Below are 27,404 nucleotides of genomic sequence, written 5' to 3'. Positions count from 1 at the left end.
TGAGTTTGTTGCTCAGGTAGAGCCTATTTGATGTCCTTTGTTTCTTTAGTTTCTGAAATTGTTTAATATTCTGTTTCATTTGTTCCCAGGGGGAAAGGGGAAGGCACCTTGGGAGTGTTTAGGCAAGAGGCCCGCGGGCATACATATACCTGTTGTATATTCACTGTCTAGGCACACTAGGTAAGACCTGGGCGGACCACCCCCTGTATTTTGGTTAGGGCACCAGGTGGTGCTAAATTAGGTAAGTAGTGGGTAGGCAGGTAAGATAGGAGAGGGGGGGGGGCTTTGAGATTTACTTTCTTTGCTTTGGTTCCGTCCAGCCCCTTTTCCCCATATTACCGTGTAAAGGAATAAAGTCCTTGTAAACGGTACCACATTCTGCCTGTTGTCATTCTTACTCGCACCTACAGTCCATACCTTTTTCACTTCACGGAGAGTTTAGTTGTAGCAGGGTGTTGCGTTCCCTCTTCATAGAGGCGTGCGTAACAGATGCCTAAAGATTGTGGATGTATTTGTTTTTATATAATTTTACTAATTACTATTCAGTTATATATATTGTGATGGAATGAGAGGGTGGGTGTGTGAAGGCTGGTATATTCCTGACGTTGGCTACTTCTGCTGGCCCCAAGATAGGCCCTTACCCTTCCAGGCCACCCTAATTACACACATCTGGATATAATTAGCTTGGAGGTTGGGTGGTGGCTGTTGTAACCTGGTTTTGGCCAGATCTGTTTTTGGTCTGGATCAACAAGAGCTGACATTCAGAGCCCGCCAATGCTGTTAGGGATATCGAATCCAACTGGACAGGAACCTACCGGATGTTACTTGGCCGTAGATCTGACCCCAGGAAGGACAACTGTTGGATTTCTGTTTCATTTTGTTTGATATGCTAGTAAACAGGTTAGCTGTCTGGTTGCAGAGGGACCGGAAGACCCGTGTGGAAAGGCTCAAAGAGGAGCTAGGTTTTTGGTTGGTGTTTTATTGTTAGCCAGCGCTGTGGTGCATTCTGTTTATTTTCCTGAATAAAAGTACTAGGTCGTTTCCCTGGAGGAAGGTCCATTTTTGTTTACGCTTGTGTTACTTACACTCGTCACTTGTGGGCCAGCCAGCCCGCCCTACCGCTACACTATTGCATTTTTTTTTTTTTGGGGGGGTTGATGGATATGAGTTGTTCATTAGGAACATCTGCCAATTCTGATATTTTGCCCTAGTAACTCATTCTCATTTCTAGTTAGACATGGTCCCATACTTTTGTAATTTATATCAAGTAGGCTGCGTTCACACGTCCAATCTTTTTCTGAACTGATCTGATTGGTCAAGTGACTAATTTATAAAAAATATCCGAATTTGGCTGCCTGTCTAAACGTAGCCGTAGTGTATCTGAGGGGATTCGATTAATCTGGTCCGGGTTGTCTTTGTGCAGAGTGAAAGTTTATCGCATTCGTTTTGGAACCGGGCTTGCCTCCCAGGCATGTGCCAGGTGCCTCGTTCAAAGCCCACAGCGAAGTTGGCTCAAAACAAGAGACGGAATTAAGCACGAGGAATAATGAGTAGGATTGGTTTTTCAAAATACGCTTTTTCTGCCTTTCCAGGGAAAACTAGTTTGAAAATTCAAACATATTTTTTGGAAAATAGATGTTTCTAGATGCACCATGCTGCCTTGTTGACATGAGCGAGCGGGACAGATTAAACTGTTCTATTTGTAGGCCGTCATTGTAAATAAGAATTTGTCCTTAACTGACTTGCCTAGTTAAATAAAGGTTACATTTTTTAAAGCCCTCTCACGTCACGGACGATGAACCGGAGCCCCCTGCTGTTCAGCATAATCTAATTCCCCCTATTCTAGGGGAAATGTAAACCAGTTCACAGGAGCATGAGCAATTTCTTAAACGACAGATCAACATGTGGCACCTTGTGGGGAAATATGATAGAGATAGATAATGACAAAACCCTACACTTAAAAATAAACCTCATTCAACTTACCTCATCATGATATACGGTTTTTATTTTAAGAGACTGTTTTATTTGCAAACTAATTAGATGGAAAATAAAAATAAAAGTATTTTTCTCTTTCTTTTGCTCAACTGGTGCCTTGCTAAATGTGTTGCACAATAATTCATTGCATGTGACGCCTCCTCAAAACCCACTTGGTGAGAAGGTCAGAGGTCACTCCGCTCTGATTTTCACATTCAATGGATTTGGGGAGGCTATACGAGAGGATGCGAGTATCAAGGAAATGCAATTGAGAACCTCCCACTCTTCTTGGTACTACCATTATTTTGTGCACGCACACAACCCGTACAGACAATAGGATGTGGGCGTGGCAATACACCATTCCCCGCCTCTCCTCTCTGCGATTGGTTAAACCGACGCGTCTTCTGAAAAACACTGTTGCAGACTGGTCAATCTTTTATAAAGTGACCTTTCCGTACTCTTCATGAGTTTGGCTGTAACAGATACGTGCCTTTTTGCGCGATCACAAGGGTCGCCCATCAAATAATTTGAACAACCTCAGAACAGGATTTTCCTGTTCGTGTAAATATATATCCAAAATGCGTCGTAGAGTGACAGGTACTGCTTTCGAGATGCTGGGCTGTGGTTCTACTATCACGAGCCCGAGGTTGAGCAAGCTTTTGCTTGCCCCCATCACGAGAACAATCACCCCCATCTCAACAGACAGCAAATTATTTCGTTCTACATCTTCAATACAGGGACATACAGAACTGGCACGAGAGAGGTCAAAAACCGTCACGTCGTTTTACAACCAGTCTGCAATCGATGCCTCGGCAGAAAAGGTAAGGAAATTCTGTTCCTCTGACTTGCCCTTTTGACCAGTAAGCCTCAGCACTGTCCTTAGCAGCTAGCTAAGTATTACTGTAGTGAGCTATCTAACGTTAGCGGGTTAGAACGGATGGTTAACTAGCTAATGTAGCTGATATCTTCGGTAAAAATGTTTGTACACATTGGTGCGTTGCCTTGGGCCCCAAGAAGTAAGCAACTGTAACCACCATGTGAAAGGTTATGACCATGTGAAAAATGATGAACAAAGTACCAGGTTTGCGTGCTCGATAAATTAGTAAAATATATATATTTAGCTAGTTTCAGATTATTGGGAGTGACGTGAACGACACGGGTATGTAATCGACACACACCGGACAATCCGAGGTCCTTAAAATGACCTGGTAAACATTTGTCAAACCCTGGTAAAATTGGTTCGAGATTCGACAGATATTTGGACCTTCAAACTTCCATAGCTCGCGAACGATTTGAGCTACATACAGTGACTTTAGAAAGTATTCTCACCCCTTGACTTTCTCAATTGTTACAGCCTAAAATTTAAACGATTTAAAATGATCACTGGTGAACACACAAAACCCCATTATGTCAAAGTGGAATTTGTTTTTATACATTTGTACAAATTCAAAATGAAAATCTGAACTGTTGAGTCAATAAGTATTCAACCCCTTTGTTATGGTAAGCATAAATTCAGGAGTAAACATTTGCTTCACAAGTTGCATGGACTCAGCCTGTGTGTTTAGCATGAATTTTGAATGGCTAACTCCCCTCTGTACCCCACACATACAATTAACTGTCAGGTCCCCCTGCCCAGTTGTGAATTCCAAACAGATTCAACCACCAAGACGAGGGAGATTGTCCAAGGCCTTGGAAAGAAAGGGAACCTATTGGTAGATGGGTCAAATAAAATTGCAGACTTTGTATATCCCTTTTGAGCCTGGGGAAGTTATTAATAACACTTTGGATGGTGTATCCGTACACCCACTTACTACAAAGATACAGGCTTTCTCCTTTACCTAGTTGCCGGAGAGGAAGGAAACCACCCAGGGATTTCACCATAAGGACAATGGTGACTTTTAAAACAATTAGAGTTTTTAATGGGGCGGCAGCATAGCCTAGTGGTTGGAGCACAGCATTGAGATTGCCTGCAACAAGCTCAGTCCGATGATGCTGTGACACACCGCCCAGACCATGACGCACCCTCCACCTCCAAATCGATCCCGCTCCAGAGTATAGGCCTCGGTGTAACGCTCATTCCTTCGACGATAAACACAAATCTAACCATCACCCCTGGTGAGACAAAACTGTTACTTTTTAGTGAAGAGCACTTTTTGCCAGTCCTGTCTGGTTGCAGCTGATGTCTGGTTGAGGATCTGTCTTACGACAGGCCTACAAGCCCTTAATTTCCTACCGCCTGTAAGCTGTTAGTGTCTTAACGATCGCTCCACATGTGCTTGTTCATTAGTTGTTTATGGTTCATTGAACAAGCATGGGAAACAGTGTTTAAACCATTTACAATGAAGATCTGTGAAGTTGATTGAATTTTTACAATTATCTTTGAAAGACAAGGCCCTGAAAAGGGACGTTTCCTTTTTTGCTGATTTTACATGTCTAATGATCTGCATGTAATTGTGGCAGTAAGGTGAGAACACGGCATGAAATCTTCTTTACTCTTCAGTAAACAGACTCACATGGACTCCCTCCCACACTCTCTCGGTCTCGCTCGCTCTCATAAACACACACCACTCTCTCTCCCACAAACGCATACACATTGCTTCCAACTTACATTTTGTTTGGTGCCTAACATTTTTTATTGAGCACCAGAGTGATTTTTCATATACACTGAACAAAAATAAACTCAACATGCAGCAATTTCAAAGATTTTAGTTAGTTCACATAAGGACATCAGTCAATTGAAATAAATTAATTAGGCCCTGATCTATGGATTTGACATGACTGGGAATACAGATATGCATTGGTTGTTTACCGATACCTTTTTATAAAGAAAAGTTGTTGTGTTGGTTGTTCATTGCTTATGCCTGCCCATATCATAACCCCACAGCCACCATGGGGCACTCTGTTCACAACGTTGACATCAGCAAACCGTTTGCCCAGACGTAGTCTGCTGTTGTGAGGCCAGTCGGACATACTGCCAAATTCTCTAAATGATGTTGGTGGCTTATGGTTGAGGAATGAACATTAATTTCACTGGCAACAGCTCTGGTGGGCATTCCTGCAGTCAGCATGCCAATTGCACGCTCCCTCAACTTGAGACATCTGTGGCATTGTGTGATAAAACAGCACATTTTGGTGAAAAGGAGAAATGGTCACTAATAGGGATGTAAAAACAAATTCTGCACAATTTGAGTCATAAATAAGCTTTTTGTGTGTGTGGAACATTTTCTGGGATCTTTTATATCAGCTCATGAAACATGCGACCAACACTTTAAATGTTGCAGTTTTTATTTTTAAGTGTATTTTAAAATGGACTTTCCTTATGAACTGTAATTCAGTCTTTCTTGCGGTTTTATGGTCTGTTTTTTTTTTTTTAATTAATAAAAATAGAATCAAAGGTTGTGCTGTATGCCTCTTTGGCTGGTGAATAAGGATGAGGGAGAGTTAGACACACACATATCATACCAAAAATGTTAACCTTTTTTTGTTATTGTAATGGTGAGAGGTTAGCATGTCTTGGGGGTATGCTATTTGTGCTTCTAACATTCTCACTCATCATTATTCACTATTCATTCATGGCAATGTACAGAAGTTATGTAATTTTTTAACAGTTCACCCGATATGGATGAAAATTACAGCTTTTAATTTGAGGTTAGTCTGCACTTTAACTTCATAGTCATTGTTTGATTTCAAATCCAAACTTTTAGAGTATAGAGCCAAAATAAGGACAAATGCTTCACTGTCACAATTACGGCGGGCACTCATTCATATCATAGGCCTAATAGTACTGTAGAGCATTTTTTTATTTGCACACAATATAGCTGAATTGCCCCGTCCTGCCCTAGGGAACCACTGCCCTGCCTCGCCCCCAAAACACCCCCAGTTAGCTTTAGGAACTTAATGAAAACATTGATTATTAGTTTCGGTTGTGCTAGGCCAAGACCAGAGTGACAACCAACAGTACTGCAGACCCCCAGGGCTAGGACTGGGCTAGGGATTGCCTAAATGGGAATCCCTGTTTTCAATAGACTCCTTTTGTCATACAGTATTGCATAAGGCATCCAGACCTTATGAAAGTTGCACAGTATACCCTTAATCTTGTAGTAAATCAAATCTAGTGATTAGAGGGCGACTGATTTTTCAACGCCGATACCAATTATTGGAGGACCAAAAAAAAGCCGCTACTGATTTTTGTGTGTAATGACACAATGGGGGGCGGTGGCATTTTTTGAAGTTTTACTTTCATGCCTTATTGCATGTTTTGGAATATTTGTATTCTGTACAGGCTTCCTTTTCACTCTGTCAGTTAGGTTAGTATTGTGGCGTAACTACAGTGTTGTTCCATCCTCTGTTTTCTCACAGCCATTTAAACTCTAAAACAGTTACAAAGTCACCATTGGCCTTATGATGAAATCCCTGAGTGGTTTCCTTACTGTCTGGCAACTGAGTTAGGAAGGACGCCTGTATCTTTATAGTGACTGGGTGTATCGATACACCATCCAAAGTGTAATTTATAACTTCACCATGCTCAAAGGGATATTCAATGTCTACCAATAGGTGCCCTTTGTGAGGCATTGGAAAACCTCCCTGGTCTTTGTGGTTGAATCTGTTTAAAATTCACTGCTCAACCTTATGTATGTTGGGGTACAGAGATGAGGTACTCATTCAAGAATCATGTTAAACACTATTGCACACAGAGCACCTTTTTGTTAGTCACATTTTCACTCCTGAACTTATTTAGGCTTGCCATAACAAAGGGGTTGATTAAGGCATTTCAGCTTTTCTTTTTAATTTGTAAAAATGTCTAAAAACATAATCCCACTTTGACATTGTGGGGTATTTTGTGTAGGTCACTGACACACTCTCAATTGAATCCATTTTATATTCAGGCTCTAATGCAACAAAATGTGGAAATAGTCTAGGGGTGTGAATACTTTCAGAAGGCACTAAATGCTAACAAGTGGATGTGAATATAAACAAATTGCAAGGACAGACGTGTCACACCCTAGCTCATAAAGTTGTACAAAAGTTATCTCAAAAGGTTTGCTGCACACAAAACATACTAGACAGCTGGGATTTTGTTCCAGGAGGGGATTGATTAAAGTTAAGCAAACAGAGAATTTAAATTTTAACTTGATCACCTCTTGCACTGCACAACAGTGGATTGTCAGGTTGTGGAAGCTTCTGTTTACTCTGTGGGTATTTTATAATTAAAAACAAAAACATGTGACTGGCTCAATCCGCTGCTTTGGGGAAAGGTTTCATAATGAAAAAATAATGCAACAGGCGAGATGAATACCTTGATCAGCTTTATCTATTAAATGGATACTTGGAGATTTTGGCAATGGCCCTTCATCTACTTCCCCAGAGTCCGATGAACTTGTGCATACCACTTTCAGTTTCTGCGTGCAGTTTGAAGGAAGTTGCTAACTAGCGCAATTGCTATTGCAATGACAGTCTATGGGTATCTGTTTGCATGCTAGTAGATACCCATAGATTTTCAGTCATAACGCTAGTTAGCATTGGCTCACGAAACTACCCCTAACTTCCTTAAATGGTATCCACGAGTTCATCTGACTCTGGGGAAGTAGATAAAGGGCCTCATTGCCAAAGTTCAACTATCCCTTTTACCTAGTGCACAAGTTGACTGCAGGTATTTATTGAGTTCTTGTGTCCGTAATCCGTATCATGAATTCACACTACATTGCTGTTTGCTTATGTCCATTGTATCTAATATGGAGGAAATCCACTAAACCAGACCTACAACTGTTTTTCTCCTCTCTCTCGCTCTCCCCAGGCCTTGGTCCGACTGACACCAACCACCCTGCTCTATGCTGGGAAGTCTCCGGATGGAAACCACATCCTGGTAACTGACCACTCCTCTGTCCAGTCTTTGGACAATATTGTTGGTTACTTATCATAATAGGCCTTAGATATGCTTTGTCTGCGGGATTGATGACTGCCTTGAAGTTGACTTGATAAGTGATGCATCTTATCTATATTTGAGTGTTCCTTAAACAAATATTGGACCAATATTTCACTTTATTTTACTCCCATATGCTGATTTAGGAATGTCATCTTGAGTTTACGTGTAGCACTCTCACTGGAAATATAATTTTACTATACTACAGTATACGACTCTAAATAACCTGGGTCATAACTGTTTTGTTGTGCCTAGTCATTGATCACTTTGCCTTGCTCTGTATTGTCTGCGGTGTGCATGTGTCTCACCCTTCCACCCTGTTTGTTTGTAGAGTAGTGCCAAGTACCTGCACAAGGAGTTGCCTGTGCGCATTGCCCACCGTATCAAGGGCTTCCGCAGCCTTCCCTTCATCATTGGCTGCAACCCCACCATCCTGCAAGTGGTGAGTCCCTTCTTTGTCAACATGTCTGGTTTACCTTTCTGGTGGTGTAACGGCCCCTTTGCAACTTGCGGGACAAGCCTCTCATTCCAATCATTGTGCTCGTCTGAGAGAGGAGGGCATGTGCTCAACAGGCATCACATAGCTTCCTAAATTCGTGAGAAGGGTTTCTTTACACTGTAACAAACAAAGCCACATCACTCTATGCCTAAGAACTATAATCAATTCGATAAAGTAATGTCTATCAGCATACCCAATTTTTGCCAGTGTGGAAAGTTCTTCTCCCGTAGAGCTAGAGTTGAAAAGATACGTGACATTGGAGGTTTTCCTTTGTTCTTTAGCTGCCATGTGCAGTACTATGAAACCTTCTCTACTCCTCCCTTTGGCTTCTCTTCTGTCCTCCCTTCCCATGGCCTATTTACTTTATCTTGTCTTGACACTGTATGAACTTTTAACTAGATTTCTCACACAGCAGAGGCACTTCATTTTCACACACAAAAACAATTGGTGCCTGCAATGCATGATCAGTATTACAAGGCCTGTAGGCCTCGTGCTTTCTCTGAATATTCTCCTACCAAAAAACGCATAACCAGTGATGCACAAATTACTGTACATTGTTTTTTTTTTTTTTAAGATGGGGGAAATATTACGCATTCACTCAAACAACTATTCAGGATTTGAGTCATATTGGAAGACCTAGGCTATAATCTCATAAACATCCTCTGTTTTTGGAATGTAGGCCAGGACACATGTACGCCCATGGGATGTGTTGTGGCCCACTTATGGAGGCAGAGGAGGTTCCTCTTAACTAAGTGTGCTCAGAGGGAATTCTAATCAACACCCACTCTCTCTTTCCCTCCTGCAGCATGAGCTCTACATTCGAGCCTACCATGTGTTGAGTGATTTCCCAGTGGTGAGTAGTCAAGCGGCCACACTGAGGAGTAGGTTGGGTTGACCCTCAGGTCTTCCATATTTATCTCTGGAGCTGGAGAGGCTGTCAGACTGGCCTGACACCTCCAGACTGACTAATGTATTTGTTTGTGGAGTGGGCACCGGGTTCTCTGCTATAGGGATATAGATATATATGTGTGTGTATGACGACTTCAAATGAAATCCCAAGTTCAAGAACATTAGGAAAGACAAAGATTTCACCTCCTGTAAGTATCATTGTTTGGATGAAAAGTATAGTATTTTGAAAGGATATTTTTGCAAGAATTGTAACAAATCCAGCTGAGATACAACCAGTTTTATAAACGGTATACAGAGGATAGCTATTGCATGCATGCATACAGTGCCTTCGGGAAGTATTCAGACACCTTGACTTTTTCCAACTTTTGTTACATTTAGTCTTATTCTAAAGTTGACTATATATATATATTTATATTTATTTTTTATCAGCAATCTACACACTACCACAATTACAAAGTGAAAAAAATATTCAGACCCTTTGTTATGAGACTTGAAATTGAGCTCAGGTGCATCCTGTTTCCATTGATCATCCTTGATGTTTCTACAACTTGATGGGAGTCTGTGGTAAATTCAATTGAATGGACATGATTTGGGAAGGCACACACCTGTCTATATAAGGTCCCACCGTTGACAGTGCATGTCAGAGCAAAAACCAAGCCATGAGGTCGAAGGAATTGTCCGTGTGTCGAGGCACAGATCTGGAGAAGGGTACCAGAACACTTCAGCAGCATTTAAGATCCCCAAGAACAGGTGTCTCTATTCTTAAATGGAAGAAGTTTGGAACCTACAAGACTCTTCCTAGAGCTAGCCTCCCGGCCAAACTGAGCAGTGCCTTGGTAAGGGAGGTGACCAAGAACCTGATGGTCACTCTGAAAGAGCTTCAGAGTTCCTGTGTGGAGATGGGAGAACCTTCCAGAAGGACTACCATCTCTGCAGGACTCCACCAATTAGGCCTTTATGGTAGTGGCCAGACGGAAGCCACTTCTCGGTAAAAGGCACATGACAGCGTGCTTGGATTTGCCAAAAGGCACATAAAAACTCTCATAGCTTGAGAAACAAGATTTTCTGGTCTGGTGTAACCAAGATTGAACTCTTTGCCCTGAATGCTAAGCATCACGTCTGGAGGAAACATGGCACCATCCCTACGGCGAAGCGTGGTGGCAGCATGCTGTGGGGATGTTTTTCAGCAGCAGGGACTGGGAGACTAGTCAGGCTCGAGGCAAAAATGAACGGAGCAAAGTACAGAGATCCCTGATGAAAACCTGCTCCAGAGCACTCAGGACCTCAGACTGGGGTGACTGTTCACCTTCCAACAGGACAGCGACCCTAAGCACACAGCCAAGACTACACAGGAGTGGCTTCGGGACAAGTCTCAATGTCGTTGAGTTGCCCAGCCAGAGCCCAGTCTTGAACCCAATCGAACAGCCCTGAGACCTGAAAATAGCTGCTGCAATGCTTCCCAACCAATCTGACAGAGCTTGACAGAATCTGCAGAGAAGAATGGGACAAACTCTCCAAATACTGGTGTGCCAAGCTTGTAGCGTCATACCCAAGAAGACTCTGCCATAATCACTGCCAAAGGTGCTTCAACAAAGGATTGCGTAAAGGGTCTGAGTACTTATGTAAATGTGATATTTCTGTTTATTTGTAATACATTTGCAAAAATTTCTGAAACTGTTTTTGCTTTTCATTATGGGGTATTGTGTGTAGATTGAGAAACAAAACCATTTTAATCAATTTTAGAATAAGGCTGTAACGTAGTAAAATGTGGAACAATACGTTAATTACACTTTGGCTGGTGTATCGATACACCCAGTCTCCATAAAGATACAGGTGTCCTTCCTAACTCCGTTGCCAGAGAGGAAAGAAATCACGCAGTAATTTCACCTTGAAACAGTTAAATGGCTGTGATGGGCTAAAACTGAGGATGGATCCACAGCATTGTAATTACTCCACAATACTAACCTAAATGAAAGTGAAGAAGGAAGCCTATACAGAATTAATGTTTCCTAAAAGTTCATCCTGTTTGCAATAAGGCACTAAAGTAAAACTGCAAAAAATGTGGCAACGACGTGAACTTATCCTGAATACAACACATCAGTGAGTACCACTCTACAGTGCCCTCCACTAATATTGGCACCCTTGGTAAATATGAGCAAAATGGGTTCTGAAAAAAGTCTTACCATAAAACATTTCACACATGTGTGCCACAATTATTGCCACCCCTTCATTCATTACCTTGTGCAACCTCCCTTTGCCAAAATAACAGCTCTGAGTCTTCTCCTATAATGCATAATGAGGTTGGAGAACACATTGCAAGGGATCTGAGACCATTCCTCCGTACAGAATCTCTCCCAATCCTTCAGATTCCGAGGTCCATGCTTGTGGGCTCTCCTCTTCACCTCATCACACAGGTTTCTATGGAGTTTAGGTCAGTGGACTGGGATGGCCATGGCAAAACCTTGATTCTGTTGTCAGTGAACCATTTTTGTTGCTTTTAAGGTGTGCTTTGGATCATTGTCCTGCTGTAAGATCCAACCCATGGCCCAGTTTAAGCTTTCTAGCAGAGTTAGTCAGGTTGATTTAATATCTGCTGGTACTTGGAGTCCATGATACCATGTATCCTAACAAGATGTCCACGGCCTTTGGAAGACAAACAGCCCCACAACAAAGATCCACCACGAAACTTCATAGTGGGGATGAGGTAGTTTTCTGCATGGTTCTTTCTGTCTACCCCAAACCAACTCTGGTGTTTGTTTCCAAAAAGCTCTATTTTGGTCTCATCTTACCATAGTACCTGGTCCCATTGAAAGTGCCAGTAACGTTTGGCAAACTGTAGGCGCTTGAGTTTGTTTGTTGACAGCAAAGTTTTTTATTTTTATGGCAACCCTCCAAAATGACTTGTGGTTATGCAGGTGGCGGTTAATTGTAGTTTGAGACTTTGACACCTAAACCCAACTAATGTCTACAATTCTCCAGCTGTGATCCTTGGAGATTTTTGAGCCACTTGAACCATCCTCACTGTACGTGGGGTCAATATAGACACACGTCCTCTTCAGGCCGATTTGTTAACCTCTCCAGTTGCTTTAAACTTCTTAATTATTGCCCTGATAGGGGAAATGGGCATTTCAACTGAGCTATTTTCTAATAGCCATTTCCTGATTTGTGCAGCTCTACAACCTTTTGTCGCACATTACTGTATTATCGTGTCTTTCCAATTAGTAATGGATGACTATGAGAACTTGGCCCATTACCTCATATGGTAAGTCATGGCTTACCACTTACGTGTTCCTAATCACTCAGCTGAACTTAAACTGGGAATATACTTCAGTAAGAATTTCTTGGCGTGCCAATAATTGTGACACCCATGTTTGAGGAATAATTTGTTTAACTTTTTTTCCATTCACTTTACTTAAATTAAAGGTTTGATTTTTGGGGATATTTTAAAAGACCAAGAGGATAAACACTGGGAGACAAATTCACCTTTCAGCAGGACCATAACCTAAAAGACAAGGCCAAATGTGTGTATATACTGGAGTGGCTTACGAAGATGACATTGAATGTTTGAGTGGCCTAGTTACAGTTTTGACTTAAATCGGCTTAAATCTATGGTAAGACTTAAATGTCTAGCAATGATCAACAACCAACTAGTCAGAGCCTGAGAATTTTTCTAAAGCATAATGGGCGAATGTTGCACAATCTAGGTGTGGAAAGCTTTGACTTACCAAGAAAGACTCACAGCTGTCATCGCTGTGATAACATGTATTGACTCAGGGTTGTGAATAGTTAGGTAAATTATATTGTTCTGTTTTCAATACATTAAAAAAATCACTCATTATTTGATGTGTGTAAGAGGGGTGAATACTTTCTGAGGGGTGTGTGTGTATAAACCGTTGATTTCAAGCCACTTCTGCAAGTATATTTTATTCTAGTTGAGAAATTGACCAATTCACCTGACCGGAATAAGAATGGAATTCGTCCCAGCTCTGAATTTGAATAATGGTCCAATTCAAATGGATTTCACTCTGCATCTGTTTGTCAGATCAAGGACCAGGAGATGGACGCTCGATACAGTAAGCTGGTGCAGCAGCTCCTGGATGACCACAAGGATGTGGTCACTCTGCTGGCTGAAGGCTTCAGGGAGTGTCGGCGGCACATCCAGGTAATGGCCATAAGCATATAATTTCAGCTGATTCAAGTCATTGACTTTCCACTTTGACAGCTGTTTTATCATTTTGTTGCTGCCAGTCGTATGGAATACAACTTGAGGTTGTAGATCTTTATTTAAATTGGTTATAAGTTGGTTGTTGGAACTCTTTGTTTTGTAATGTTACCGTAGGATTTACAGAATGGTGTAATGTATTCCTGGCCATGAGTGTTTTGTTTTGATGTTCCAGGATGAGACCCTGGTCCGTAACTTTCTGGACACCACCCTCACCTCCCGTCTGGGCATCCGGATGTTAGCCACACACCACCTTGCCCTGCATGAAGAAAATGTATGTCTCCTATCAACCTTCTAGTCATCAATTGCTAACAGACTGAGAAAAGGAACACGCATGGGGTTATTACAGGGCAGTATTATAAGTTGAAGAGGCAAAGCATACTTTGATAACTAATTTATTTTCACACTAAATGGGCCCACCAGAACATGAACCCAACATTTCAGCCTTGCAAACACTTATAGTTTGGATTATAAGATTTACAATAAACATCTGATTAATTTATTTGTGCAGTAGTATCTCCAAATATATCTATAGATACTCTAGCATACACTAAAATGTAAACACTAGCCCACCAGTGCAGTGAAATAGTGTCACTCCCGATTGACAGATTCTAGATTATGCACCACTCATGTGAGCTAAAAGAAAAAAAACACATCAGATGGACAAAGCCATTATTCTTGGTGCAGTCTGCTGGCCCCATGAATTTTACTAGAGCCAGTTTTGTATCCTTACATTAACCCCTGATGTGCTTTATGCAACCAAAGAACAGGGCCCGGTTCCCCAAAATCATCTGAAGGCTAAGTTCATTGTTAGAACCTTCGTAGGAGGATTATTAAATCTGAGCTGCTTCCCAAAACCATCGTTATTAAAGTTCACTTGAGAATGCTTGTAATCAACGCCTGCCTCAGGCCACTTGTAGAACAGCTAAGTGCTTCATTAGATGCCCCCCCCCCCTCGTCTTTGACCGCCGATAACTTCAGAACAAAGTTGACTACGAATAAAGTTGCCAATCTCTTTGCAATTGATACAAACAAGCCATGTATAAAAATATGCTTTAAATGAATACAGAGATGACTGCAATAAAGTATAACTACGCTATTGGCTTATGTTAATCATATTGAAATGCATTTCATGTTCAATCTAGTTCAATTTTGCTACTTGTAGGCTACCGTCTGTAATTTGTGTCAATATATTACATGATGTGTAATCTAACGGGCGCAATGATGTGCCAAGTCTGGGATTTAGTGCATTATTGTTATTATTGGGTAAGAATTAGAATAAGAATAGAATAAGCTGCCTCAATATTTGCAGCTGTAGGTGGTAATACAGCTCTAGGACAGGGATCAACTAGATTCAGCCACAGGCAGATTTTTTTTAAATGGTGTGGTCGAGGGGGCTAAAAATAATTTGGACTGCAAATTGACCGCAAGAAGCCCAAACGGATATAACATTTGACTAAAACATAATTTCAAATTGTGTGGGAATACTTTGGAACAGATTTCCTAAATGCATTTGCCGATTTTTATATTCTGGTGTTTTTAGTTATGTCCAATGGTGCAGCGGTCTAAGGCACTGCATCTCAGTGCCTAGGTGTCACTACAGACCCAGGTTTGATTCCAGGCTGTATCACAATTGGCCGTGATTGGGAGTACCATAGGGCGGCGCACAATTGGCCCAGTGTCGTCCGGGGTAGGCCGTCCATTGTGAATAGGAATTTGTACTTAACCAACTTGCCTAGTTTATAAAATGATCACCCGAAATAATGTTAAGGTACGATTTGAATGGAGAAAGCTGATCCAAGAGCAGCACACCCTTTGATTCTGTCAGTATCGACACATGCGCCAACGGCTCACTTAACACCATGCAGAGAGAATGGTCGTTTTGGGAAATGCATGTTACATCATCTGCCGTTGCAGGAAAGATTCATCTTTAAAACACTCGTAAACCTAAATTCCAGTGTGAGTGGGCCTCAGAATAATTTAATCTGACTCAGTTATAGGATCTATGTAACGTTTCGGTGGTCAGGATGATGAAGCATGTTTGCCAGGTCTAGAGACTGTTAGTTAGCCACTAGTACCTGATACCTCGCCGAGCGTTATGGTCTTGTTGCCCAACAACACTGAGACCTAACTCACTATTTTATCAAATCCTTTGACTGCTGGTTTCTTTCTGAAACATTTTGAGATTTCTTGCCCCATTTAGCACATGTAGTAAATTCTGACTAAGATTACATTGACTCTTAAGAAATTGGGCAAACTATCCTATGTTCGCATGTCAATAATAAAGCTTTTGCTTCTCCTCTTATACCTTTCATCCCTCTATGCAGCCTGATTTTGTGGGCATCATCTGCAGGCGACTCTCCCCCAAAAAGATCATTGAGAAATGGGTTGATTTTGCAAGGTAAGTGGTGGCTCCGTTACCTTATATTGTTGGTTTAGAATCTCACTACTTCTGTATTAGACCACAGGTCATGCTCTGCCTTCTATTTGCCCCTACTTTTCTGTGATAAGATGATATAGCTCATGTACAGACTTGTCACAGGGCCTGCCATTGTGAACTGTATATGGGCCTTTGTTCTACCTTATCCAATTTGTTAATGGATAACAATGTAAAAATTCAAACAACTATTCAGACTATTTCAAAATGTAGGTAACCTCAATGAGATTTAGTACAGACCAGGCCTGACACACAATGTAGAAATAGTAGCCTACTTTGACGACAATTCTGTGAATGAAACAACTATTTGGATAGAATATTAAAAAAAAAAACATCTGTTCAGAGACCAGACTTGTAGTACAAATTCATGTTTCACACTCACTTTAGTGTTTGCATTTAGCCTACAACATGTCATGGAACTTCTGGAAGCAAGGCCCCATCCTGCAAGTGGCACAACACGTAGTGCACCCGAAGGAGGTTTCTACACATCTCCCACACACCCTCTCTTGTGCCCTTCAAACTTAACCTGCTTTCAAATGAGTTACAACTCGGTCCGCACACCCAGGTGCCACACTCTTGGATCCCCTCTTCCAGCCACTGTAGCCATATCACGAAGTGACTGTTTGCAAACTGCGTTCTGAATGCCTTCATGGACCAGCGCCTGCGGTTTCTAGGAGGGGTCCTTTGTGTGGGGGACACTGCAATGTACACATTTAGGATGGCAATGTTGAACATCCCCCAAAACACATACTTCCACCATTTTCTGCCTGTGCATCCAACATTGTAATAGCTCTAATGTTCAATCCCACCCATTTTCTTGTTGTAATCCATTGCAAGCTCTGTAACCGAAGGTCCTGACCTCTTAAAAACAACTCCAAAGCCACTGTCACTCTAGGCCCAAGCTGTGTGCTACAAGGGTGAATGGTGGGACTTAGGGCAGGCACACGCCATTGAAACGTAGGCTCCCCTCTCGGGTATGCTCTCCCTCTGCTTCGTCCACTCCTTCCGCTATTTTCTTCTCTCCTCGCTTCATCTCTAGCCCTCCAATCCTTTAACTCCTATTCCTCTCTGCCTTTTGCTGCTGGGCCCTGACACATCACTTCTTTTTCACTGACTGAGTAACAACAAATAGGATACTATTGTAGTCAGGAACATAATGTCTCTCATCCTTCCTCTCTTTTTCTCAACCATACATGTACTATATTCCTAATAAATTGTGTGATAGTTACGCCTCCAATTCCTTTCTCGCTATCTTTCCCTTTCTCTTCCTAAAATTTTTGTTTAAAAAAAAATCTCAACTCTTGCCTGACACACTAACTACAGAGTTAGCTGATTAGTTACGAAGCTGGGACAGTTTCCAAATGAATTGCAGTGGTAGAAACAGGACAAAACAAGCAACTTGTTACCTGGCTATGTAAATGAATATCCAACTCGTGAGCTTCACTGCGCATGCATCTATACTGAACAAAAATATAAAAGCAACATGTCAAGTGTTGATCCCATGTTTCATGAGCTGAAATAAGAGCCCGGAAATGTTCCATATGCACAAAAAGCTTCTCTCAAACTTTGTGCACAATTTTGTTTACACCCGTTAGTAAGCATTTTTCCTGTGCCAAGATAATCCTGACAAGGTGTGGCATATCAAGAAGCTGATTGAACAGCATGATCATTACACAGGTGCACCTTGTTCTGGGGACAACAAGGTCACTAAAATGTGCAGTTTTGTCACAACGCCACAATGTCTCAAGTTTTGATGGAGCGTGCAATTGACATGCTGACTGCAGGAATGTCCACCAGAGCTATTGCCAGAGAATTTAATGTTAATTTCTCTACCATAAGTCACCTCCAATAGGCTACCTGGCTTACTCCACTGGCTCTGTATCAAGGTATTAAGTTAATAGTCATAACCACAGTTTTGTGTGGCACAATGCAACCTAAACAAGTTATAGTATATCCACTCACACAGACAAGCACAAGCCTCTGCATTTGTTGTCCCAGTTCAGCCCCTCTAGGGATGTGCAGCTTTCTCGCTCTCTCAGCCCTCACTTAACCTCTTTCCAGCTGATTGAGATGTTTTATTTAATCCATTTTAGAATAAAGCTGTAATGTGGAAAAAGTGAAGTGGTCTGAATAAATGTACTGTATCAGTACAGTACTGCACTGTATCAGTACACAATTGTAAGTGTGTGTGTGTGCATCCTCCCTCATGTCTTCTGCAGGCGTCTGTGTGAGCACCAGTACGGTAACTCCCCGCGGGTGCGTATCAACGGCCATGTGGCGGCCCGCTTCCCCTTCATCCCCCTGCCCCTAGACTACATCCTGCCTGAGCTGCTGAAGAACGCCATGAGGTACCAGAACACTTCACTAATACTTTAACTTTCCTTAACTTTCTGACAACTCACATACCCCTGAAACAACATACCTTTTCCCTTTGACTACTTATCTAACAGGAAATCAGACTCCACGGTAGCCATTGTAAGAGTATACATAACTAAATCTCTAGCTAGACAACTTCTTTTCTTCAAAGTATTTAGCTGTGTGCTACTGCTCTTGGTGGGGAAATGTTGCCCTGGCACTTATGAGAGGATTGCTAAGGTGTGTGTGTTCAATAAGATAATCAGCCTTTCAGTCCAATGTATCTGTTCTGTTGGAGCTCCGTCTCAGATGTCACAATTAGCAGACAGACCATTCACTGACTGATGTTCCTCCTTCCTACAAGGCAGTGTATTTAGGGTGTGTCATCTACCAGTGAGTCAAACTCATTCCATGGAAGGCTGAGTGTGTTTTTCCTCCACCCTTGTACTTGATTGATGAAATAAGGTCACTCATTAGTAAGGAACTCCCCTCACCTGGTTGTCTAGGTCTTAATTGAAAGGACAAACCTGCAGACACTCGGTCCTACGTGGAATGAGTTTGACACCCCTGCTCTAAACAATTCTGCGTCGGGTTACGTTGAAGGACTCCACAGGATAATGTCCTCACAGCCTGCTCTTGACCTCTTCTCAACCTGTTCCCACAGGGCCACCATGGAAAGCCATCTTGACACACCTTACAACTTGCCTGATGTCATAGTCACCATTGCTAACAACGACGTGGACTTTGTTATCAGGTGAGTGGGTTACCTTCGGCACCTTGATTATCTTTACCTCGATCTACTCAAGACTCCTTTAACAAGGTTAAAGAATTACGCAGTTGCTAGCTAATTTGTTCTGGGATATAAACGCAATGTTATTTTACTTGAAATGCACAAGGTCCCCTACTCTGACAACTAATCCACACCTAAAACGGTCAATCGACGCGTTTGTAGTTCTCTCCTCCCAGGCTTTTTCTTCTTTGGACTTTATATGGCGATTGGCATCTAACTTTCATAGGTGTATTACCACGACTGACCGACCGACCGACCTCAGTTCATATTTCAATCACCATGTGGGTAATACCAAGGAGGAGATGGCACGTGGGTATCTGCTTCTATAAACCAATGAGGAGATGGGAGAGGCAGGACTTGCACCGTGTTCAGCATCACAAATAGAACTGACTCCTATTTTAGCGCTTGGCAACGCAGACGCTTGTTGGAACACACGTGTGGGTGCAATGATTGAATAACATGCACGTGTACATTTATTTTGCAGCGAACGCAACACGTTCAACATGTTAGGAGTCCCAGACTCTGGGTTTAGCTGTTTGAATGGGAAACCTGACGCCTCAGGGTGAGTTTCCTTTCAGCTGCAGGCTTATCATGCCCAGTGTGGTCGCCATGGAAACAGCAGTTCAGGACCACAAGGAACGCACCGTCAGCAGACTTGCTCACATGCAGTATTTAAGAATAGTAAATCAATGTTGACACTGAACAAATCTACTGATACTAAATTGTTTTACCAGCACAGATTGCAGAACAGGTCAGTGTATTAAGTGCTTTTGTACTCCAGTCATTCCCAAATGCATTTACATAGTGCATTTGTAAAGTATTCAGACCCCTTGACTTCTTCCACATTTGTTTACATTACAGCTGACACACAATACCCCATAATGACAAAGCAAAAACAGTTTTTTTAGAAATGTTTTCCAATGTATACAAAATAAGAAATTGAAACATCACATTTACATAAGTATTCAGACCATTTACTCAGTACTTTGTTGAAGCACCTTTGGCAGTGACTACAGCCTCAGGTCTTCTTGGATATGACGCCACAAGTTTGGTAAACCTGTATTTGGGTAGATTCTTCCATTCCTCTCTGCAGATCCTCTAAAGCTCTGTCAGGTTGGATGGGGAGCGTCCGCTGCACAGCTATTTTCCAATCTCTCCAGAGATGTTCGATTGGGTCCGGGCTCTGGCTGGACCACTCCACTCCATTCAGAGACTTGTCCAAAACCACTCCTGCATTGTCTTGGCTGTGTGCTTAGGGCCATTGTCCTATTGGACGGTGAACCTTCGCCTCAGTTGAGTTTCAGTGCGCTCTGGAGCAGGTTTTCATCGAGGATCGCTCTGTACTTTGCTCCGTTCATCTTTCCCTCGATCCTGACTAGTCTTCCAGTCCCTGCCACTGAAAAACACCCCCACAGCATGATGCTGCCACCACCATGCATCACTGTAGGGATGGTGCCAGCTTTCCTCCAGACATGACACTTGGCATTCAGGCCAAAGGGTTCAATCTTGGTTTCATCAGACCAGAGAATTTTGTTTCTCAATGTCAGTCCTTTAGCCCCAGACCATTATTTATCCTCCACCAAACTTTACAGTTGGCACTATGCATTGGGGCAGGTAGCGTTCTCCTGGCATCCGCCAAATCCAGATTTGTCCATGAAACTGCCAGATGGTGAAGTGTGATTCATCCCTCTAGAAAACATGTTTCCACTTTGCGGCTGAGCCGTTGTTGCACCTAGACGTTGCCACTTAACAATAACAGCACTTAAAGTTGACCGGGGCAGGGCAGCAATTTGACAAACTGACTTGTTGTAAAGGTGGCATCCTACGACGGTGCCACGTTGAAAGTCAATGAGCTCTGCAGTCAGGCTATTCTTCTGCCAATGTTTATGGCGATTGCATGGCTGTGTCCTCAATTTGATACACCTGTCAGCAGCGGTTGTGGCTGAAATGGCCAAATCCACTAATTTGAAGGGGTGTCCACACACACACATATGAAAAAACTGATGAAGTCTGAAGTTTACATGCACCTTAGCCAAAAATCTTTAAACTCAGTTTTTCATCATTCCTGACATTTAATCCTAGTAAAAATGCCAGGTCTTAGGTCAGTTAGGATCACCACTTTATTTTAATAATGTAAAATGTCAGAATAATAGTGACGGGAATGATTTATTTCAGCTTTTTCTTTTAATCGCATTCCCAGTGGGTCAGAAGTTTACATGCACTCAATGAGTATTTGGTAGCATTGCCTTTACATTGTTTAACTTGGGTCAAGTGTTTTGGGTAGCCTTCCACAAGCTTCACACAATAAGTTGGGTGAATTTTGGCCCATTCCTCCTGACAGAGCTGGTGTAACTGTCGGGTTTGTAGGCCTCCTTGCTCGAACACGCTTTATCAGTTCTGCCCACAAATTTTCTATAGGATTGAGGTCAGGGGTTTGTGATTCCCACTGCAATACCTTGACTTTGTTGTCCTTAAGCCATTTTGCCACAACTTTGGAAGTATGCTTGGGGTCATTGTTCATTTGGAAGACCCATTTGCGACCAAGCTTTAACTTCGTGACTGTCTTGATGTTACTTCAATATATGCACATCATTTTCTTTCCTCATGATGCCATCTATTTTGTGAAGTGCACCAGTCCCTCCTGCAGCAAAGCACCCCCACAACATGCTGCCACCGCCGTCCTTCACGGTTGGGATGGTGTTCTTCGGCTCTTTTTTTTTACAAGCCCCTCCCTTTTTCCTCCAAACATAACAATGGTCATTATGGCCAAACAGTTCTATTTTTGTTTCCTCAGACCAGAGAACAGTTCTCCAAAAGTACGATCTTTGTCCCCATTTGCAGTTGCAAACTGTAGTCTATCTTTTATGGCGATTTTGGAGTGGCTTCTACCTTGCTCAGCGGCCTTTCAGGTTGTCGATATCGGACTTGTTTTACTGTGGATATAGATACTTTTGTACCTGTTCCCTCCAGCATCTTCACAAGATCCTTTGCTGCTGTTCTGAGATTGATTTGCACTTTTCGCAGCAAAGTACATTGATTTCTAGGAGACAGAACAGGTCTCCTTCCTGAGCGGTATGACAGCTGCGTGGTCCCATGGTGTTTATACTTGCATACTATTGTTTGTCCAGATGAACGTGGTACCTTCAGGCATTTGGAAATTGCTCCCAAGGATGAACCAGACTTTTGGAGGTCTACAATTTTTTTTTTCTGAGGTCTTGGCTGATTTCACTTGATTTTCGCATGATGTCAAGTAGAGACACTGAGCTCAAGGTAGGCCTTGAAAATACATCCACAGGTACACCTCCAAGCTTCTAAAGCCATAACGTTTTCTAAGCTGTTTAAAGGCACAGTCAACTTAGTATGTAAACTGACCCACTAGAATTGTGAGTGAAATAATCTGTCTTTAAACAATTGTTTGTAAAATGACTTGTTTCATACACAAAGTAGATGTCCTAACTGACTTTCCAAAACTATAGTTAACAGGAAAATTGTGGAGTGGTTAAAAAACGAGTTTTAATGACTCCAACCTAAGTGGATTTAAACTACCGACTTCAACCATACATGCATGCAATGTGCTGCTTGTATTTGGCTGCTTTGAAAGTGAACCGGTTGCTTGTGACCAGGGGTGTATTCATTCTGCCCATTTCTGTTGAGAGAGATATATTTAAAAAATAACTCTTAGGTTGTGTTCATAAATTCGCTCTGGGTGTTCCTGAATTCAGAGCTTTGCCAGGTTGTCCGTTCATAATTCAGAGCTTTTCGCTCTCGGCGCGTTCAGCGCACACTAGTTGATCTGACCGAGGAGTAGGTTTGATCGAAACGTTCTGACCTCAAAACGGCAGTCAAGCACCCAAGCAAAGTGGCTAAAGTTGACTATCTTGCTAGCTACTTCCAGACACAAATGAGAGAACACCTCATTGACCATTTTACTCACTAGCAGAGCTGGTTGAAGTGGTTTCATGTAGTCTGGTGACTGTGCTGCTGGCAACAATTTTAATAACTTTTTTTTTTTTTGCCAACTTTTGCTGACACCGGTCTTATTCAGTGGTTGTTGCGCTTCGAGATCAGTTATTCTGGGCTCTGGCACACTCGGATCAGAGTGCTCTGGAATCGGAGCAGATAGCCAGAGTGATTTTACGAAAGCACCCTTAAACGGAAGCTATGAAACTGAAACAACTATGATAAACTGAATTTGTCTAACTTGTTTGCAGGCAAGAGTGTACAAGGTGATATTGAATGTGTCACTGTCAACTTGATTACAATTTTTTTTATCCTGCACCTACATTGTAAACTTTTATTCATAGGCTTGGTTGTAGCAACCTCGTGATGGGTATAGGGAAAATTTAGAGTATCATGTAGTAGCCAAAACTTATCACGGGTACATTGAACTGGCTGAATGGAATATGAATGACACTCATCCAGTGTGCTGTAATAGAAAATAAGGCCATGCTCATAAAGTCTTAAACGTCATTGACCGCCACTGGTGGCCATATAGAGGAATAAGAAACCAAAGGATGGCACCGGCATTTGACAAAGTAGTCGATGTGGGCTAGCGTTAGGTTTAAGTGACTTGAGTTTGCCAAGCACAGGGATGAAAATAATTGGAATCGCCAGAAATGTAATCCCACAGAATATACTGTAAGAATCTGCCTTCTCTTTCTTTGGTTTCAGTTGTCTTAATTCAAACAAATGTTCAGTATTGTACTGTGGCAGGTATTTTATTTTTAATACCAGCCCCCGTCCTGGCAGGAGACCTTTTGGTAGGCTGTCATGGTAAATAAGAATTTGTTAACATGAATACTATACCTTTTTTAATTTCTCTTGTGTAACCCTGGGGTATCTTCCATGTTCGTCAGGATCTCAGACCGTGGTGGCGGCATCCCCCACAGCATCCTGGACAAGGTGACGGACTACCATTACAGCACAGCTGAAGAGAGCTACCAAGACCCTCGCATGAACAACCTTTTCAACACCTTGACCAACAGTGGGCCTCAGTCAGGCCCAATGCACGGGTGAGTTAGACGGGCCTTATACAATTTCAGTTGGAAAACATTTGCACCAGTTCATAGTGAATGTGAACAAGGTAATTGATACGTGTGATAATCCTGTTCATTGTGTCCTGTCTGTCGATCCCCTTTCTACTACATCGATTCTTAATCTCATAATGCTGGGTTGAATTGACTGCCAGTGTTCCATGGTGATGCCACTTAAAGTAGAAAAATATCATACGCTTCCATTTCACTGAGTCACATGGGTTTACTTTATCCTATGAATTATTGAGACTTGAAGGGGGATGGATATGGAAGTAAAAAAAGGTTGTCTTAACTGTTCTTTTCCATTAAGTAGTCATGTATATGAAACCTACGAAATACTTAATTTGTGCAAAAAATCTTATGACTGTGAGCATAATGTTTACGTCTGCATTTAGCAGCCCCAAATTATTTATACACATTTGCTTTCTCTGGAAGGTGGTCCTCACATGTTGCAATGCAAAATCTATAAATTTGTTAATGAGTGCCAGTTTACAAACCATATTATTAACGAATGAGAAACTGTGCCCGTCAGGTTTGGCTTTGGGCTGCCCACCTCCCGGGCATACGCTGAGTACCTGGGCGGTTCCCTGTCCATCCAGTCCATGCAGGGCATCGGCACCGACGTCTACCTGCGCCTGCGTCACATCGACGGCAAGGGAGAAAGCTTCCGTGTCTGAGACCACTTGCAGGGAGCACAGATATAGTTCCACCAAGGGCCTCAACCATTTCAGTGTAAGCCAGGGCTAGGCTGATATAGTTGACCAGTTGTTTCCTATTTTTGCCTCAACTTTAAATGGCTGCCCAGTTGGTGCTTTCACCTCCTTTTTTGTTTTACGTTTCCCTCTGTCAATGCTCTTCAGCGTTGAGGGTTTTTGAACTCTTGAGTGTACAGGTCATAAGCAGAGCTTGTTTAGTGTTGATGTTAGTTTGGTAGAAAGGAAACAAATCTGCCTTAAAGTTAATTTGGTCTGCCTTTACGTTACTTGTGTTGCATAGCTTCTGCAAATATAAAAAGACTAAAGAACAGAAGGGAGAGGTCTCTTTACACACTCCTGTGGCTACTACCTGAGCTTGGATGACGCTGCCCTTAAATGACTTCTTTTGAATTGCCTGTGGAGGACACCACGGAGGATATTGCCAAAACACCAGTCAAAACACACTGCCAAAACAATGCTTGTGATTAAATTTGAAGAAAACGAGCAGAAGGAACTGTTGCGTGAACTCTTGGTTCAGCTCCATTTTGTCAAGCTCTTAAGCAAGGCCACGAGCAGAGATGTTCAGTTGCCTTACTGTGTGCGATGCTGGTCCTTACAAAAACATGCTAATGTAACTTGTTCAATTTCATCTTTGTAATGCAATTTCACACATACCACATTAGTAAATCTAATAAAACATTTGCATAATACATTTGGGGAGGGGGGGTTGGAAATGCCCATCACTTGTTGTCATTATAATATCTGAACTATAATTTGTTTTTTGCTTTCAATACACTGGAAGAAGTATTGTTTATTCAAGTTTTCAAAATGTCTATTTGAGGTTGCTAATTTCCTTTTGTTTTGAAGTAGGCTTGGCGTCGAAGGCATTTTTTACTGATCACATTCCGAGGAAGGTGAAGTTTTCATACTTTTGAAACTGTATTTTCAGGATGGTGGATGTTCAAGGTGCATGATGAATTATCAGAATATAGAACTGTAGGTATGTGGGTCTGGCTTGCTGGCATAAGAGTGCTGGGAATTTGCATGTAAATCCTTCAGTGTATTCAAATCAGTGAGGAGCATTTGCAACGTTTCACCTCGATGAGTATACCTCTGGTTATTAATAATGTTCCCTGTGATTTAAACATTTTGGGATGGGGCTAGGTAGAGAAGAATTAGTATCTTTCTAGCATGAGAATTCCTGTCGGATAGACTGCAGTGACCTCATGAAGTATGCGCCCTGTCTAAATCTTCCCCCTGCTGGCAAAAGTGATGAAGCCTGACACAAAAAACAGCATAATAGTTTGAGTTATGACTTGTATACAGAACAAAAATATGAATGCAACATGTGAAGTGTTGATTTCATGAGCTGAAATAAAATATTCCAAAGATTTTCCAAAAGCTTCTTTCAAATGTTGTGCACAGATTTGTTTACATCCCTGTTGGTGCGCATTTCTCCTTTCCCAAAAGAATCCATCCAGTGTGGCATATTGAAAAGCATGAACATAACACAGATGTGCCCTGTGCTATGCACAATAAAAGGCCAATCTAAAATGTGTAGTTTTGTCACAACACAATGCCACATATGTCTCAAGTTTTGAGGGAGTGTGCAATTGGCAAGCTGACTGCAGCAATGTCCACCAGAGCTGGTGCCAGAGAATTTAATGTTTAATTTCTCTACCATAAGATGCTTCTAATGTCATTGTAGATTATTTGGCAGTACGTCCAACTGGCCTCACAACCACAGACCATGTGTTACCACACCAGTCAAGGACCTCCACATCCGGCCTCTTCACCTGCAGGATCGTCTGAGACCAGCCACACGGACAGCTGATGAAACTGGAGTATTTCTGTCTGTAATTAAAGCCCTTTTGTGGTGAGAAAACATTCTGACTCTATTTCAATTGACTGACTTTTGAACTGTAATTTAGTAAAAGCATTAAAATTGCGTTTTTTATTTTCAGTATAACAATGACATTTTATTGTTAGGTATGTCATAATTCCAAAAATAAACTAAGGCTCAAGTTGTCTACCCCTATCTAGTTTTATGAAAACATGGTTTTATGGTCATGAAAAGATTTGTTTTAATTTCCTTCTCTAACACATGTCCAAATGGAGTGGTGGTGTTAGTTGCTTTTTGCACTGGCATGGATTACTCTTGGGCATGAAACCTTTTCATGGGTGGAATTGAATGTTACTTATTTTGTGTGAGAGATATGATTGGATTGAAAGTGTGACTGACAGGTTGAGTTTTTTTTCTTTTTACAGTGTTTTACAGTGTCATTTAGGTTGTGTTTACCGAAGGCAGCCCAATTCTGTTTTTCAGTAATTGTTCTTTTGTGACCAATCAGACCAGCTTTGAAAAAAATCTCATTGGTCTAAAGACCAATTAGGAGAAAGAAATATCAGATTTGGGCTGACTAGGAGGATATTTCCCAACCCTGGTCCTCAAGTACCTCCAACAGTACACATTTTTATTGTAACCCTGGACAAGCACACCTGATTCAACTAGTTAACTAATCATCAAGCCCTCAATAAGTTGAATGAGGTGTGTTTGTCCAGGGTTACAA

At 41.9% G+C, this 27,404-nt stretch overlaps 1 protein-coding gene across 1 annotated transcript; it reads left to right on the top strand.

Moving 5' to 3' along the window:
• The first annotated feature begins 2,386 nt into the window (after positions 1-2,386).
• Positions 2,387-26,227, top strand: LOC112257931 (3-methyl-2-oxobutanoate dehydrogenase [lipoamide] kinase, mitochondrial). The gene is made up of 11 exons (XM_024431879.2): positions 2,387-2,795; positions 7,769-7,837; positions 8,226-8,336; positions 9,199-9,246; positions 13,345-13,464; positions 13,700-13,798; positions 15,852-15,925; positions 18,181-18,309; positions 18,981-19,070; positions 23,963-24,118; positions 24,672-26,227. The coding sequence occupies exons 1-11, from the start codon at positions 2,553-2,555 to the stop codon at positions 24,814-24,816; spliced, it is 1,284 nt and encodes a 427-aa protein (XP_024287647.1). The 5' UTR covers positions 2,387-2,552; the 3' UTR covers positions 24,817-26,227.
• Positions 26,228-27,404: the final 1,177 nt, after the last annotated feature.

Source organism: Oncorhynchus tshawytscha, linkage group LG09, assembly GCF_018296145.1.
Source record: "Oncorhynchus tshawytscha isolate Ot180627B linkage group LG09, Otsh_v2.0, whole genome shotgun sequence".
NCBI classification, from domain to species: domain Eukaryota; kingdom Metazoa; phylum Chordata; class Actinopteri; order Salmoniformes; family Salmonidae; genus Oncorhynchus; species Oncorhynchus tshawytscha.
This window is presented reverse-complemented; position numbering and strand designations above follow the sequence as displayed.